This window comes from Mauremys mutica, chromosome 15 (assembly GCF_020497125.1).
Source record: "Mauremys mutica isolate MM-2020 ecotype Southern chromosome 15, ASM2049712v1, whole genome shotgun sequence".
Lineage (NCBI taxonomy): Eukaryota > Metazoa > Chordata > Testudines > Geoemydidae > Mauremys > Mauremys mutica.
This window is the reverse complement of record NC_059086.1, coordinates 37956543-37973192: the sequence shown is the minus strand read 5'-3', so window position 1 is coordinate 37973192 and position 16650 is coordinate 37956543. Positions and strand designations below refer to the sequence as shown.

Sequence of the window (16650 nt, the reverse complement as noted above, 5' to 3'; positions counted from 1 at the left end):
GGCTCTGCTCAGTCAGGGTAGTGAGGACAATCTAGGCCCTTCACACAGATTTGGGGAGGGGTAGAACTGGTGGGAGGTTTTCAGGTGGGCGCATCGTGGGAGCGCAGAGGGTGCCCTCTCCTCATGTCCGTCTGGGCTGATTCTTCAAGTTGATTTGATCGTATTACTTTGGGTTCTTTTCCTTTTAAATTCATCTGCCTCAATCGATGCCTTCGGTCCTTCTATTGATAACCCACAACATGCATCAATGGCCTGACATTGAAATGCAGCCACCTCTGGGGTGGGCAGCTGGTAACAGCCACACATAACACTGCATGGGGATGGCTCACGCAGCGCTGAGATGCCACCACCTCTCGGGTGAGGCAGATGGAGAACAAGCACACACAACACCTGACCCCATGAGTGCTGTGAACCCCGTCCATCCCCCTGGGCCCTGGGGCTGTGTCTCATCTGGGGAAAGGCCCCGGAGCCGGCAAGTGGGGAGCTGCTCCCTGGGCAGGAAATAACTGTCCTGAGCCTTAAATCAGCTGCCAGCATCACTATATTATCCAGCCCCATATTCCCCCTCCATCCATCTCCATACGCACCCATCCATCCCGGTACAGACCTCTCCACTCGTCCATCCCCACCCCCATCCATCGCTCCCAGCATCCCCCCAGCATCTCCATATGCACCCATCCATCCCGGTACAGACCTCCCCACTCGTCCATCCCCACCACCATCCATCGCTCCCAGCATCCCCCCAGCATCTCCATACGCACCCATCCATGCCCCCACTCCTCCACCCATCTCTGCATTCCTCCATCCAGCTGTCCCTCCCCACACTCCTGCATCTATCTATCCATCTATCCTCATAAACACCTATTCACCCATCCATATACCCCATATTTATCTATCTAGCTCTGTGTAAACGCGGAAGCTTCTCTCTCTCACCAACAGAAGTTGGTCCAACAAAAGACATTACCTGCCCCTCCCCCGCCTTGTCTCTCTAATAAGACGGGTCAATGCAATTGTTATCAGCCATGTTGCTGTGTTTGAAGGGAGAGACCCTGTGCTGATGGACTGGTTGGGTCAGTGTAATTACAGCCTCATATTCTTTCAAAACTGTTGTTCAAAATTGGGAAAAACCTCAAACCCAAGTCACTTAAAACTTTCTTACTTCAAAAACAAAGGATCCATTTTTTTTTAAAAATATATAAAAGCTTCGGAAGCCAACCAAGGGTGTGCAACAAATTTCCGTATTAAAAAGGGAGCTGATTTTAGCTGACCAACCATTTTTTATTCTTTGAAACATTCCAGCCGTCTTCGGGGGTTTCCGACACCAGGCACAACACGAGAAGGCGCAACCGTAACGATTATGAATTGCTCACAGGCAGGTGTGGGAAGCAATCGCCATTTTATTTAATTCGATAGAGGCCTCGGATCAGCCCTTGCCGCTGTGTCTTTCCAATGCCGGGATCTCTTCTAAGGAAGCCGGGGACAGGATGAAGCGCAGGGAAAATCTTAGATAAGGCGGCAATAGGAATCTTCGTCTAGAGAAACACAAAGTCTCCAGTTACCGTCGGGACTAAATTGGTGCCCGCAAAGAAGACGCTGCGTGAAAACTTGTGAATGGAAAGAAACAGTTTTCAGGCCCATCCAGACGGTTCCCCTGTCCTGTGATGGGCATAAACGTATTTGCAGTGCAGTTTTTTTCAATTCAGTTTGTTTCCTTGAAAAAACTTTTATTTCAGTAAAAATAATGGGTGTCTGGGCAGCGCCTGGCATGATGAGGGGCCCTCATGCGGAGAGACTGCAGCGCTTTCCCTGCTGCGCTCTCCGACGGCGGGTTTAACTCACAGCGCTCGACATCGGCAAGCGTAGCCAAGCCCTTACCTACAGCGGCTGCCCTGGCAGCTGAGAAGGCATTTTATTCCCCACGCTATCGCTACGCCTGCTGTTACTGCGACTGGAACTGGAAAAGCGAGCGGGGCTCTGGGGGCTGCTACCAGTGCTGAGAATATTCCTCCTACAGCTCCAGCGCCTACAAGTGTTACACCTTCTCCTACCTGTCCTCTGGCTCTGTTCTCCAGCTTTCGGTTTTCTTCTCAGTCCGTGAGAGGTCACTTGCAGGGCTGGAATAAATAAGATTTGGATGAGGCCACACCACAGATGGCTGCTCTGTTGTCAAGGCTCTGACACGAAGCAAGAAGGGACCTGGGTCTCATTTCTTGGTCTCTTTGTTCAGCTCAAAGCTGGAGCTGCGGGCGTCTCTCGCTCTCCGGCCATTTTCTAACCCTTTAATCATCCTCATGGCTCTTCTCTGCCCCCCGATTGATCGATGTCCTACTTGAACGGTGGCCACCAGAACGGGACACAGGATCCTGGGCCGCACCAGGGCCAAATCCAGATGGAAAATAACTTCTCCATTCAAAGGGCTTGTCTACAGTACTCAGCTTTTAGCGACAAGGCTGAGCCGACACAGCCTTGTTGCTAAAAATCAGCCTGTGCGAACGCTCTGTTGGGATCTTGTCACCATGGCTTGCCCAGCACTGACATGCAGCCACCTCTGGGGTGGGGCAGCTGGAGAAGAGCCACACAGCAACACCATACAAAAGCTCTGACCACTAGACTCCCCTCCCCTCCCAGAGCTGGGGATAGAACCCACGAGTCAGAAGAACGGCCAGACTGGGTCAGACCAAAGGTCCGTCTAGCTCAGGATCCTGTCTGCCGACAATGGCCAATGCCAGGTGCCCCAGAGGGAATGAACAGCACAAGGCGATTATCGAGGGATCCAGCCTATCATCCAGTCCAAGCATCTGGCAGCCAGAGATTTAGGGACACCCAGAGCATGGGGTTGTCTCGCTGCCCATCTTGGCTAACAGCCATCGATGGACCTGTCTCCCAGGCACGTATCTAGTTCTTTTCTGAACCCAGGTACCTTTCCCAGCCCGCTCGGATCCCAAGCAGAAATGTTTCTGAGGTTCACAGAAACTAAGTTGACTTATTTCCCCTGATTTTCCTGCTTCCCCTGAGCCTGGAAGCCGAAGCGTCAGACACTGTGCGAAATCGCGTCTGGTGTTATGTGCGATTCGATCGCTAATGGCACAAGCCAGCCCATTCTCAGGAGCCTTTCAGCCTCCCTGGGTGGATCCAGCGGCACATTTGGGTGCATCGGGGAACCGGGGTCGGCAATTTGTCCCCTGGATCTGTTTGCCATCGCTGCTGATTTGCAGAGCAGCTGATAGCCTCTTGCACCAAAGTAGGCTCAAGACACAACCCACCTCTTTCAAATCCAACACCCCCCTCCTCCCTCCTGTTCTCCTCCGTGGCTGCATTTACCTTGTAATTCTCCCTGGAGTTCTTTAGCAAGGTCCCTTCTCCCTATTTTTTCCATCACCGTCGCAGTTGCTCTCAGTGCGTAAGTCCGGCCAAATTTGCCTATCAAATCCTCGACAAGGTTTTCTAGGCTGGCGTCCCTCTGGAATGTATTGGGTGCGTCAAGGAAAGAATCTCCTTCCTGCACAAGCTCCTTCAGGGGTGTCGTGCACAGCACATCTTTGAACTTTTCAAATTGATCTTTTCGCAGTGTCTCGAGGCTGGCAGTAAGGGCCTGTCGGACAAGAGCCCCCTTCATCTTTGAAATGCTATTGGTCGTTCTGGGGAGAAAGAGGACAGAGGGGAAAAGAAACGGAGACCTTTGGTGTCCGTCATGACTTTACCGACATAAAATACAACTGTCTGCGCTGGAACACGTTCAAAGAGGACTTTCCAACTGCCCTTTTTCAACAGCACCCGCCCAGGTTTTCTGCTCCTAACTTTATCTGTGAGGCCAACCAACAGCCACGCCCAGCCCTCCGATTTGTGAGGATCTGAATATAAACCAAGCTGGGTTTCTGGCAGGCAAAAACGAGGGCTGTGTAAGTGTGTCCGTTTCCTGGAAAGGTTCGTAACACAGAGACTGTGGAGCCCTTCACGCCGTATTTCACCCGAGGAGATTAACGGGCAGCAGGTTTCAGACAGACAAGAGGAAACACGTCTTCACGTGAGGCACAGTCACCCAGGGGATGTTGCAACGGCCAAAAATAGAACTGGGCTCAAAGATGAATACGTCTGACCTGACGCCTTTGCGATCCCGACCCACCTGTGCTGCTTTCATTTCTCCACGGATTATCCTGGTTGCCAAGACTTTGGTCCTGGTGTAACTTTAACCCAACGTTCAGCTTCTGTCAATGATTTAACATTTTCGATACCCCACAAATGTACCCTGCGATGTAGACACAAGACAGATCTAGCCACAAGGAGCTGACAATCTCAATGAGATCATCACAGAGGCACACAAAGAAAGGTAGCATTACGGAGGGTGACTGCCAGCATGGGAGAGGGGTGTCGGGACAGAAGTGGGTGTTAAGAAGGGACTGGAAGAAAATAGAGGCAACTTAGCAGAGAAAATGTGGGACACTCAGAAGACGGCCTGGAAGTAAGCGTGATGCTGAAGAGACAAAGACGCAGTCGGGAGGGAGCCGCACAGAGAGTGCTAAAACTTCCACTGGCTTAAAGAAATCACGTGGACACTTATTTTGGCTTCAAGGCAGCTGCCTTGGTTTAATTTAAGTTGAGGGAAAGGGGGAGATTTTACTTTCCCCTGAGAGTGGCCTCTGATCCTGAAAATGGTCAGAGACCGGGTGAGGCGGACACCTGGGCTGGCCCTTCCTATAATACCCCTTAAGTCACAGCTCAGCTCAGTGGAGACGCCTCCACTTCAGTTTTCAAAGCATGCGGCATATGGTGTTCCTGAGCATCGGCCTCAGAGCTGAGCAGAGCGGCGACCTCATAGACACAATAGAAACACAGAAAGAGAGAAACGAGAGACAGCGAGAGAGAGGAACACACAGAGAGAGACAGCGAGAGGAACACAGAGCTAGAGAGAGAGAGAGAGAGAGAGAGAGAGAGAGAGAGAGAGAGAGAGAGAGGCCTCATTGCAAATCAAAAGGAAGTTCACACACCTCAAAATTTGTCACACAAATGTCCTAGTCCTCCTGCTCCTAATGCTATAAGAGGAAGCATATCTGACGTAACAACTGCCATAAGAACATAAGAACGGCCATACTGGGTCAGACCAAAGGTCCATCCAGCCCAGTGTCCTGTCTACCGACAGTGGCCAATGCCAGGTGCCCCAGAGGGAGTGAACCTAACAGGTAATGATCAAGTGATCTCTCTCCTGCCATCCATCTCCACCCTCTAATAAATAGAGGCCAGGGACACCATTCCTTACCCAGCCTGGCTACTAGCCATTAACGTGAATTTATCCATGAATTTATCTAGTTCCCTTTTAAACCCTGTTATAGTCCCGGCCTTCACAACCTCCTCAGGCAGGGAGTTCCACAGGTTGACTGTGCGCTGCGTGAAGAAGAACTTCCTTTGATTTGTTTTAAACCTGCTGCCTATTAATTTCTTTTGGTGACCCCTAGTTCTTATATTATGGGAACCAGTAAATAACTTTTCCTTCACTTTCTCCACATCACTCATGATTTTATAGACCTCTGTCATATCCCCCCCTTAGTCTCCTCTTTTCCAAGCTGAAAAGTCCCAGCTTCTAATCTATCCTCCGTTCCAAACTCCTAATCATTTTAGTTGCCCTTCTCTGAACCTTTTCTAGTGCCAGTAGATCTTTCTGGAGATGAGGCGACCACAGCTGTACACAGTATTCAAGATGTGGGCGTACCATGGATTTCTATAAGGGCAATAAGATATTCTCAGTCTTATTCTCTATCCCCTTTTTAAATGATTCCTTTAACATCCTGTTTGCTTTTTTGCCCGTCTCTGCACACTGCGTGGACCTCTTCAGAGAACTGTCCACGATGACTCCACGATCTCTTTCCTGACTCGTCGTAGCTAAATTAGCCCCCATCATATTGTATGTGTAGTTGGGGTTATTTTTTCCAATGTGCATTCCTACAATGATCAACCCTCCTGCAACCACACCCTGTTTTACGTTTCTTTTGTGCGCTCCTCCTCTGTTGTCTTCTTTAGCATCTCTGCTGTGGGCTCCTTTTTTCTCTCTTCAGCTTGTTTCGCTACTTTGAATAAATAAATAAATTGTCTTAAAATCATTTTCGCAATGAGTGCCCCAAAGATGAACCCGAGGGCTCGCTGGGCTGGGCACGCAGGGATGGTTCATCCAGCAGAGCCCATGAAGGTGAGGGGGGGCAGGCGTTAGACCCTAGGTCTTTGGGGGTGGCAGCTATGGACAGGAATAAGGGTTGGGAACAGCTGGCAGGTGTCCACGAGGTCACAGACCCCGAAAGCTTTAGTCACCTTGACCAGCTCCCTGTGGCTCAGCCTGAGGTCAAAGCATCCCCGATGTCCATACGTACCTGGCTAACTTGTGCCCCCAGCTGTCAGGTGGCTTCTGGGTTTGGGTCTGGCCTGGGACATGAGGACAGATCTGGGGATGGGGGGGAAATGCTGTGGAGGCCCCAAAGGTGCCTGTCCACTGGGCTCTCGAAATCTCTCGCTAATGAGATTCTTGCCCCTGTTCTGCTCCTCCCACTGCTCCATTCCCTTTACCTGGCACTTTCTTCATGAGCTTGCCAGCGAGATCTTTCCTAGGTACGGCTTCCAGGGTCTCCCTGGCTTTTTCCCAGGCACCGGCACTTCCAAAGCTGCTCACCATCTGGTCAATGGTCTCTTGCCGGCTGGCTCCTTCCAAATAGCGATGGCTTATTCTCTTGCCATCCTCTCCATTCTCCAGACGCCATTTGAATGTTTTGAACTGATCCTCACTCAGCTCTTCCAAGATTTCAATCAGGATGAGTTTGACCGACATGCTGCAGAGATAATTAACTCCTGAGGAATGGAGAGGAAGAACATCAAGTGGAGGATAAAGTGGGAGCGGCCCCGATCACGTAAGATGAAACCCCTGGGCCCATCTAGCCCAGAATCCATCCACCCCCACCCCAGGTCAGACCTATGATGACTTGATCCTGGTCTATCAGTATCCAGACAGGGAGGAGATTTTTTGAGATCCGGGGTCTCTTTAATCTCACAGACAAAGGCAAAATGAGAACAAACGGCTTGGAGCTGACACTAGCGTTGACCAAGATATGATGGGGTATCTATCTATCTATCTATCTATCTATCTATCCCCATACACCTCCTCTATCCCCCCAAACACATACTCACCCCCTTCCTGCCCCACACAGTACCCCAAAAATCTGGCAACCCTCCTAAACCACCTCCAGCCGACTCCTGTCTCGTGATCACACGGCGCTCCCAGACATACCACTGGCAGTCCCGGGGCAGCCACCTAGGCTGACCACCTCCATCCTGGCGTTCCCCCAGGCCACCGCTGAGCGGCGGTGCCAGCGTCCTGGCCCCTGTGCACCCCCGTCCCCCTGTCCTATTGCACTCGGCGAGTTTTACCGTCACGTAGAGAAGGGAGTCAGTGGCGAGCTCGTCGCTACGTGCTGGAGGCCCTGGGGGACGTCTGTCGTGGAATTCACCGTGGGAAATCCGCCCTGTCTTGTATTAGGTATTAAATGGCTTTGCTGGACCCTTCTCTGATGCCTGTGAGGCCTCAGGTGTTTGAAGGGATGATGCAGAATGAAACAGAAACAGCCTGCAAAGGTTAAGCCTTTCCCTGACCCAGGAGGGGTGTGTGCAAGCAGGGAGAAGGTGCAGGGTGGATGCAGCTGCTGATTTCCTGTAAAAGGCCCCGCCAGGCTGTGGTGCAGCAGCAAATGGAGGGGACTTTGGCCTTTGGTCACCATTCCCCTGGCTGCTGCAGCACGACTGTCTGTTCCACTCCTGGAGCCGGCTCGAGCAAGGCAGCCGGACATAGAGGGAGCTGACGGACACACGGCCAGGGGCTGGCCTCACTTCATTGATCTAGATCAGGGGTGGGCAAACTTTTTGTCCCGAGGGGCACATGTGGGTGGCGAAATTGCACGCAGGGCCATGAATGTAGGGCTGGGGCAGGGGGTTGGGGTGCGGGAGGTGGGTGTGGGGTGTGGGAGGGTGTGCGGTGTGCAGGAAGGGGCTCTGGGCAGGGAGTTGGGGTGCAGGAGGGGTGTGATGGGGTGTCACGGAGTGTGGGGGAGTCAGGGCCCTGCACCCCTCACTTCCTGCAATTCACCATGACTCTCAGCCGGCTGGTAACACAGAAGATTTATTAGACGACAGGAGCACAGTCCCAAACAGATCCTGTAGGTCCAGACAACAGGACCCCCTCAGTCAGGCCAATCTTGGGGGACAGGGAGCCCAGACCCCAGCCAGCTCCAAACTGAAACCCCCTCCAGCCATCTCCCCCAGCCACACACCCCGGCGGCTCCTCCTCCAGCCTTTGTTCACTTTCCTGGGCAGAAGGCGTCAGCTGGCCCCATCCCCCCTCCTGGCTCAGGTTACATGCTCAGGTATCATCCCTCAAGCGAAGTCACCCCCTGATTCCCAGCACCAGTGCAGACAGTACCAGTAAAACTCCCCCGCAACATCCCCAGGTCAATCCTCCCCACTCCCTACTTGGTCACATCTCTCCCCCTTTGGAGATTGAACTGAGGGAGGTCACTCGAACCAGTGACCTGGGGAAGTTCAGGGACCCCTCTCCGGGACAACGCATCCGCTATCAGGTTGACAGTCCTCTACACATGGACCTCCTCCATATCGTAATCCTGCAGGAGCAGGCTCCACCTCAGGAGCTTGGCATTGGCGGCTTTCATCTGGTGCAGCCAGGTCAGGGGGGAGTGGTGGGTGTATACGGTGTCGTGTCGCCCAAAGAGCTATGGCTGGAGTTTCTAAAAGGCCCACACCATGGCCAGGCATTCCTTCTCGATGGCCGCGTAGTTTTGCTCAGGTACACGATGGGGTGTCTCTCCCCCTTTTCATCCTCCTGCATCAACACCGCCCCCAGCCCCGTGTCTGAGCATTGGTGAACACCATAAAGGGCTTGTCAAAGTCTGGGTTTGCCAGAACTGGGCCACTGACCAGAGCCTCCTTCAGCGCCCGGAGACCCTCTGGCACTGCCCGGTCCAGACCATCTTGTCTGGCTTCCCCTCCTTGCACAGCTCAGTGACGGGGGCGGCTATGGAGCTAAAGTGGGGCACAACTCTTCGATAATACCCCGCCAGCCCAATAAAGGCCTGGACCTGCTTTTTGGTTTGGGGAGCGGGACAGTCTCTGATCGTCTCCACCTTGGCTGGTTCTGGCTTTAGGCAGCCGCTCCCCACCCGGTGGCCCAGGTAAGTACTTCGGCCATCCCCACCTTGCACTTCTCAGCCTTCACGGTGAGCACAGCCTCCTGGAGTCAGTCCAGCACTTGTCTAGCCAGACGCCCGGTCAGAGACGTGCAGCTTCTTCAGGGACCTGACCCAGTCACCCCAGCTGGGATGTGCAGGGACACCCAGCTGCCTTTTCCAACCAGACCAGGGTTTATTTGTTCCCTGGCACACGGCCTGGGGAGTCCTTAGGTGAACAGAGTCAGAAATCAAGGTCAAGACGCAGGCCCGTCGGGCCAGGCCAGCCTTCCATGCTGCCCCGAGGGCCATTTTTGCCACTCGGCGCCCGAATCTTTGTCAGTCCCAGGCCTGACAGCTGCTAAGTCACCCCAAAAGCCACGTAGGCCCCCCTCGACCCATTCATCTTCCTGCGGAGCCCTGCTGGGTTCTCCCACGCCCGCTGGTCAGTCGCCCAATGGTAGATCTCAGTCGATCAGCGCTGGGCGTGCCATTGTCTCTCGGGCTCCTCCGTTGTTACGGGGCAGATTCAGCCTTTAACGTGTAGCCTGTACAGCGATCAGAAGCTAAAGATCATCGGAAACCCAGCGGGCCTGGGAGAATAGCGTAAGCAGGGTCACCAACCCTCCTGGTGTCGCCAGGAACTCAAGCTGAATCTTGAACTCAAGATCATGCGTGTGATGAAACCTCCCACAATACGGCCCACCAAAATTGGTGCCCCCAACAGATAAGCCGTTAGCAGCAGTGCAAGACCTTGCGGCCCAATAAATTAGCGTAAGTGAGTAAAGAACAGAGGCCGTACGGTACCGTTTTGCTGAACCTTTGATTGTTCTTAGTACTGTTACTTCAAGGGGAATAAGGTATCGCTTCGAAAGGGAAAACTCTGGAAATGGTGATGGGGGGAATAGAAAAGGAAAACCCCTTTTCTCAGAAGGGCAGACTCGACTCTCTTCCGTGTCCGTCACCGGTTAGATTAGCTGACAATAGACGCGTCCTTCCCTCCCCGTGCGGAACAGTGAAGATAAAGAGAAGACCAGGTAATATGGGACAAACCGAGGTAAGCGTATTAAGGGGAAAGGTACAGAAACAGGGTGAAATAGGGGGAGAAACACGAGCCTAAACAAAACAGTGAATCAGTGACTGGTTTCGGAGCTTGAACCTCAGGCCACAAAACCTCCCTTGGTGTTCAAGAAAACAACAAACGCTGCCCCAGTGCAGGTAGCCGTGCTAGTCGGTATCAGCAAAAAGAACGACAAGTACTCCTAGTTCTTTTCACCCCAAGACAGAAACCTTTCCCTATTCTTTCTAGGCGCCGTGGGCACAATATACGGATGCGAGGCCCAGGACCGTCTAGTCTCCAGCTGACTGGGAGCCTTCGAGGAGGACCGCTGGGGAGTCCCGACGACGGATGGACTCCGTCGCGGGCGGGGAGACCCTCTGGGATGCAGCAGGACCCTTCACAGGGAAGGTGGATTGGCTGGGGTGGGGATGGCGATGGCAGGCCTCTCCTCCCTCGGTCTCGCTACGGGATGGGCGATGTTCTTCTCACGGGCTCTGGAGCGGTGGGGAGAGCCGCCCGCACACGCGCTGCCGCTGGAACGGACAGTCCTGCGCCGGCGCCGGGCAAGGTCTTATACAGTCCCTATGGCGGGGGGAGTCCTGAGGGAACGGAATGTTGGGGGCTGGCTTTGGCGGGAAAATCTGGTTCTGGCCGGTTTGAGCCGGGGGATCCAGTGTCTTAACTGTAAACAAGTCAGCGAACAAAGATGGAGTCCAAGGGTCACCGTTCATATACTCCAGGGGTCGGCAACCTTTCAGAAGTGCTGCGCCGAGTTTTCATTTATTCACTCTGATTTGCAGTTTCGCGTGCCAGTCATACATTTTAACCTTTTTAGAAGGTCTCTTTCTATAAGTCTATAATATATAACTAAGCTATTGTTGTAGGTAAAGTAAATAAGGTTTTTAAAATGTTTAAGAAGCTTTGTTTAAAATTAAATTAAAATTCAGAGCCCCCCGGACCGGTGGCCAGGACCCAGGCAGTGTGAGTGCCACTGAAAATCAGCTCGCATGTCGCCTTCGGCATGTGTGCCATAAGTTGCCTATCCCCGATATACTCCATGTTGGATTTCATTAAAACCAGTGATTCCCATAACATTACCTCGTAAATACGTTATTAAAACAGTTACTTGAACACATTAAACAATACCAACATTCCTTACTTATTTATACCTAACAGTGCTCTCTCTGCTGGGCTCGTTCCAATTCGCCTCCATCTTTCCTGAAGCGTGGGGCACTCAGGTCTGGAGCCCTCCTCCCCGGCTTGGGACGACGCCCTCCTGTGCCTTCGCATGCGACCCTCCCGTTTGTACACCCCGGGATGAGATTCGCCTTGTTCACAGCTGCATTGTTCTAACCCCCAGGTCCTTTCTCGCTGATTCCATTGTGGGCTTGCACGTTTGATTTGTTGTGGTGTGGTTTGAATTGGTGGCGGTGTCCATGGAGGGGACAGAGTTTTGGGATGGGTGGCTGATTATGTCTCCCAGTCTCGCCAACAGCTGTCAATCATAGAATCGTAGGACTGGAAGGGACCTCGAGAGGTCATCTAGTCCAGTCCCCTGCACTCAAGGTCAGATTAAGTATTATCTTCTAGACCATCCCTGACAGGTGTTTGTCCAACCTGCTGTTAAAAATCTCCAATGATGGAGATTCCACACCCACCCCAGGCAATTTATTCCAGTGCTTCACCACCCTGACAGTTAGGAAGTTTTTCCTAATGTCCAACCTAAACCGCCCTTGCTGCAGTTTAAGCCCATTGCTTCTTGTCTTATCCTCAGAGGTTAAGAAGAACAATTTTTCTCCCTCCTTGTAACAAACTTTTATGTACTTGAAAACCATTATCATGTCCCCTCTCAGTCTTCTCTTCTCCAGACTAAACAAACCCAGTTTTTTCAATCTTCCCTCATAGCTCATGTTTTCTAGACTTTTCGTCATTTTTGTTGCTCGTCTCTGGACTTTCTTCACTTTGTCCACATCCTTCCTGAAATGTGGCGCCCAGAACTGGACACAATACTCCAGCTGAGGCCTAATCAGCGCAGAGTAGAGTGGAAGAATTACTCCTCGCATCTTGCTAGCAACATTCCTGCTGATACATCCCAGAAGGATGGTCGCTTTTTTTGCAACGGCGTCACACTGTTGACTCATATTTAGCTTGTGATCCACGATGACCCCCAGATCCCTTTCTGCAGTGCCCCTTCCTAGGCAGTCATTTCCCATTGTGTGTGTGCGACTGATTGTTCCTTCCTAAGTGGAGCACTTTGCATTTGTCCTTATTGAATTTCATCCTATTGACTTCAGACCATTTCTCCAGTTTGTCCAAATCATTTCAGATTTTAATCAGAAGCACTTTCAACCCCTCCCTGCTTGGTATCATCCACAAACTTTATCAGTGTACTCTTGCAGCATTAATTGTGCGCTTGCTTTGGGCTGGAATTCCCCAAGGTTACGTCTACACTGCAACGTAAGCCCCACGTTCAAACTCCGGCGCGGCCCTAACCCTCTCTTCCGTCTACACACAAATTGCGCTAACCCAGGCTCCCATGGGGATGGAGGGTCCCAGCTGAGTCAAGACGGGAGCCAGGATTCAAGGCCTGTTGCTTTGCCGTGTGGACGCACGCTCTGGGAGTCTGCTAAAAGTACCCCATGATCCCTCTGGCCTGTTGAGTTTTCCCACCCTGCACCACGAGCGGCTGCATTTTTGGGAGAACACTAGGATGTCTGCAGTGTGGGTGGTTGGGCTTGGCCCCCTGTCCTGCCGTGTGGACGCTGGGGTGCCAGGGTCCAACTGTTCCTAACCCTGGATTACAAATGACCCCCAAGCCCTGGGTCTGTGGCTTGTGTTGCAGTGTAGACAGGATCCTAAGGGAGCTGGGCACCTAACTTCATCGCCCCCTGTGAACTGGTCTGAGGCCGGACAATTCATCTCATGTCAGCAAAGGTCCCAGCATCACACTGCAGCGCCCGCTCCGCTACAGAGATGAGCATCGCCCAGAGCCGGGCAGCATCAGAGACAGCGTCTTTAGCACTGCGGACACCTTTGCACACCCCTGCCTCCAACCTATTCGGTTTAGGGGTGTCTCAGGTGTCCTCACCTTGGTATCTAGGCACCTGGATGGCCACTTGATCGGCTTTGATTAGGCTAACAATACGGAGCTGCAATTTGCAGCGGCGTATCAATTCAGAAGGACACTTTGCTGACGAGCAAACGAGCGGAGGGTAATTTTAATGGCTCCCGCTGGGCATCGTTAAAAAGTCTTTGCCCAGATCGCGAAGCAAAGTTTCAACTTCCAAGCGGGGCGCAGAGGGGATTGGACAAATCCAGAGGGCTCAGCCGGCGTGGCACCAACGTGCTCTGGGAGGAATTCGGCCCCGGGCGCGAAACGCCTAGAGGCAGCCGGCGGTCACGGACGTCTCTGTGGTGGCGGAGGCTAAAAACAAAACTGATGACAACTAAATGAGTAGCGTGGGGAGGAGAGGTCGCTGGGGGACGGCGCAATTGCACTGAAGACAGAACAATTATTAGTTACGGAGCAACATTACCGTGGAGGGTCCCAAGGGGAATGCAGCCAGTTCCATGTAAACAGCCAGGGCTGCAAACTTGTCCACTGTGATGCATCCTGGTGAGGCCTCCACCTGCCCTTAGCCTTGGCTATGCTTGCAGGGGGTCAGTTCCCCAATTTCCCCGGCCACAGGCGATGCAAGAATTGTCTTCCGAGTCCCCCGCAGGCCCTGCTGTCATGCCGCAGGTTGGCGATCAGCCCTTCGAGTAGCCCCTCTGGAGTGTCCGGTCCATTGAACCACCACAAAATTTGCAGATCGGCAGCTCCCAAAGAGAGAGTCCCGTCCCGTTTACCAGTTCCCCCCTCTGATCCCCACGCCGCTTAACACGCAGCACTGAGATAGGTTTATAGTGAAATCACATGTGAGTTTACTTAGCGGGGCGGGGGGCAGGCATTCAAGTGACAGCGCAGGGTAATAGCGGGGACAGGTGGTGGTTTAGAAAAACAAAACCGCAAGATGGAAAATATCATCATGATGCTGTGTAAAGTCTACGGTGCGCCCACCCCTTGACTCCTGCAGGCACTGCCGGGCGCCCGCCAGCTCAAACAAGCTTTATTAGAACTGGAAAAGGTGCAGAGAAGGGCAACGAAAATGGGGGGCAGGGGGAACAGCTGCCATATAAGGAGAGATTAAAAAGACTGGGACCGTTTAGCTTGGAAAAGAGATGACAAAGCAGGGGGATGTGACAGAGGGTATAAAACCATGAATGGTGTGGCAGAAGTGACTAGGGAAATGTTATTTACCCCTTCACATAACACACGGACCGGGGTCGCCCGATGAAATTAACAGGCAACAGGTTTAAAACAAACAGAAGGAAGCATTTCTACACACAGCGCACCGTCGACCTGTGGAACTCCTTGCCAGGGGATGTTGTGAAGGCCAAAAGTAGAACTGGGTTCAAAACTGAACAGGAGAAGTCCCTGGAGGGGGAGTCCATCAATATTAGCCAAGATGGTGAAGGATGCAACCCCATGTGACAGGTGTCCCTAAATCTCCAGGTGCCAATAGGAGTGGACGGGTGATGGATCACTCGATAATTGGCCTGTTCTGTTCATTCCCTCTGAAGCATCTGGACCCAAGCCAGTGTCGGAGACAAGCTACGGGGCTAATTGGACTCAGTATGGCCGTTCTTACGTTCCTAAAATCGTAACACGCCTTCTCGAACCAGGACTTAATTATTCCTCTGCCATGAGCCAGGCCTGCTGTTGATTTGCCTCCTTGGTGAAGGATTTGGGGCTACGCGGCATCAGGAGAAGTGCACAGAACAGGGCAATTTTGGAGAGATTCCCCTCATCTTCCACCCCTGGCTTCTGGCTGTCAGAGATTTAGGGTCCCCCCGAGCATGGGGTTGCTTCCCTGACCATCTTGGCTAATAGCCATTGACAGACCTATCGTCCAGGAACGTACCCAGTTCTGTTCTGAACCCAGTTATGCTTTCGGCCTTCACGACATTCCCCTGGCAGTGAGTTCCACAGGTTAACTGTGTGTTATGGGGAAAAGGGCATGTTTGTTTTAAACCCTGCTGCCTATTGATTTTGGGGGCACACTCCTGGGCCGAGAACTGTCCCCTCCTCAGGGCCCAACGAACCTCCACTGGGATTTGCAGGGCCGCCTTGTGCAAACAGAGTGGGGTTTGGTGGGCCCCCCGGTACACGGCATCTCTCTCTCGGAGCAGAGAGGAAGGAAGGTTAAAAGCACAGGCCGGTCTCCCTTGCGCCGTGCTGCAGAAAGAAAACATCCCTCTGTCACCTGGCCCCGGTGAGTGTCTGAGTCTCGCCAAAGGCCGGCTCTTGTCCCAGGTAGCCGTCACATCCTGGACCGTTATCCGACCCCCGCTGGGTTCACGCGGCCCGTCTGCCGGAGATCCCCATGGATCGGGGTCAGTTGCCCGCTCCTTGGGCGTCCTGCTGTCTTTGCGACCCCCTTGGCTGATACGGGCCCATTTCAGACAGGTCTTTAACAGCTCATTCATTCCTCCCCAGACTGTTTGGCGACGCAGCCCACCCCACGGCCCCTGCTCTGCCCCAGGAGCAGCATTTAAACCCTGGTAGCTATGCAAAGTTACAGAGGGAAACTGAGGCAGACATGACAGAAAGTTTCCAGGCAGTGACCTCATAAAGCCCTGGGCAGCTCCTGGGGAGGGGCGGCAGCATGACCTCATAGAGCCCTGAGACGGGGAGACACCTGGCAGGCCCAGAGGCTGCCGGAGGAGTGCGACCTGCCTCGGAAGGTGAGTGAATTTTCAGTGTCAGAAGAGCGGCCGTAGTAGGGCAGAGCAATGGGCCATCTTGCCCATTATCCTGGCTCTGACAGCGGCCCCTACCAGAGCTTCAGGGGGAGTGCACAGAACAGGGACATTCTGGAGCTATCCCCCCCCATCTTCCACCCCCTGGCTGTCAGAGATTGAGGGTCCCCTCCCCAAGCATGAGGGTTGCTTCGTTGACCATCTTGGCTAATAGCCATTGCTGGACCTGGCCTCCAGGAACATACTCAGTTCTGCTCTGAACCCAGTTACGCCTTCGGCCCTCGTGACATTCCCCTGGCAGTGAGTTCCACAGGTTAACTGGATGCTGCATGAACAAAGTACGGCCTTCTGTTTGCTTTAAACCTGCCACCTATTCATTTCAGCGGGCGACCCCGGCTGCTTGCGTGATGCAAAGGGGGTAAATAATGTTTCCCTGTTCCCTTTCTCTGCACCCGTCATGATTTTAGAGCCCTGTATCTGACCCCCCCGCGTAGTCCGTCTTTCCTAGTTCCCGACTGTTTACTCTCTGCTCGTACGACAGCCATTCCAAGCCCTTCGTTGCCCTTCTCTGAACTTTTC

At 52.9% G+C, this 16650-nt stretch overlaps 1 protein-coding gene across 3 annotated transcripts; it reads right to left on the bottom strand.

Moving 5' to 3' along the window:
* Positions 1 to 1234: 1234 nt before the first annotated feature.
* LOC123349860 lies at positions 1235 to 15898 on the bottom strand. 3 transcript variants are annotated; one of them, XM_044988104.1, is made up of 6 exons: positions 15576 to 15898; positions 6550 to 6828; positions 5975 to 6056; positions 3322 to 3638; positions 2049 to 2114; positions 1235 to 1532 (listed from the first exon to the last, which is right to left on the bottom strand). In XM_044988104.1, the coding sequence occupies exons 1-6, from the start codon at positions 15796 to 15798 to the stop codon at positions 1504 to 1506; spliced, it is 996 nt and encodes a 331-aa protein (XP_044844039.1). In that variant the 5' UTR covers positions 15799 to 15898; the 3' UTR covers positions 1235 to 1503. The 3 variants fall into 3 exon arrangements, with proteins under 3 accessions (XP_044844039.1, XP_044844038.1, XP_044844040.1); XM_044988103.1 differs by having other exon boundaries at positions 5975 to 6059; positions 15576 to 15896; XM_044988105.1 differs by lacking the exon at positions 15576 to 15898 and adding an exon at positions 7405 to 7955 and having other exon boundaries at positions 5975 to 6059.
* Positions 15899 to 16650: the final 752 nt, after the last annotated feature.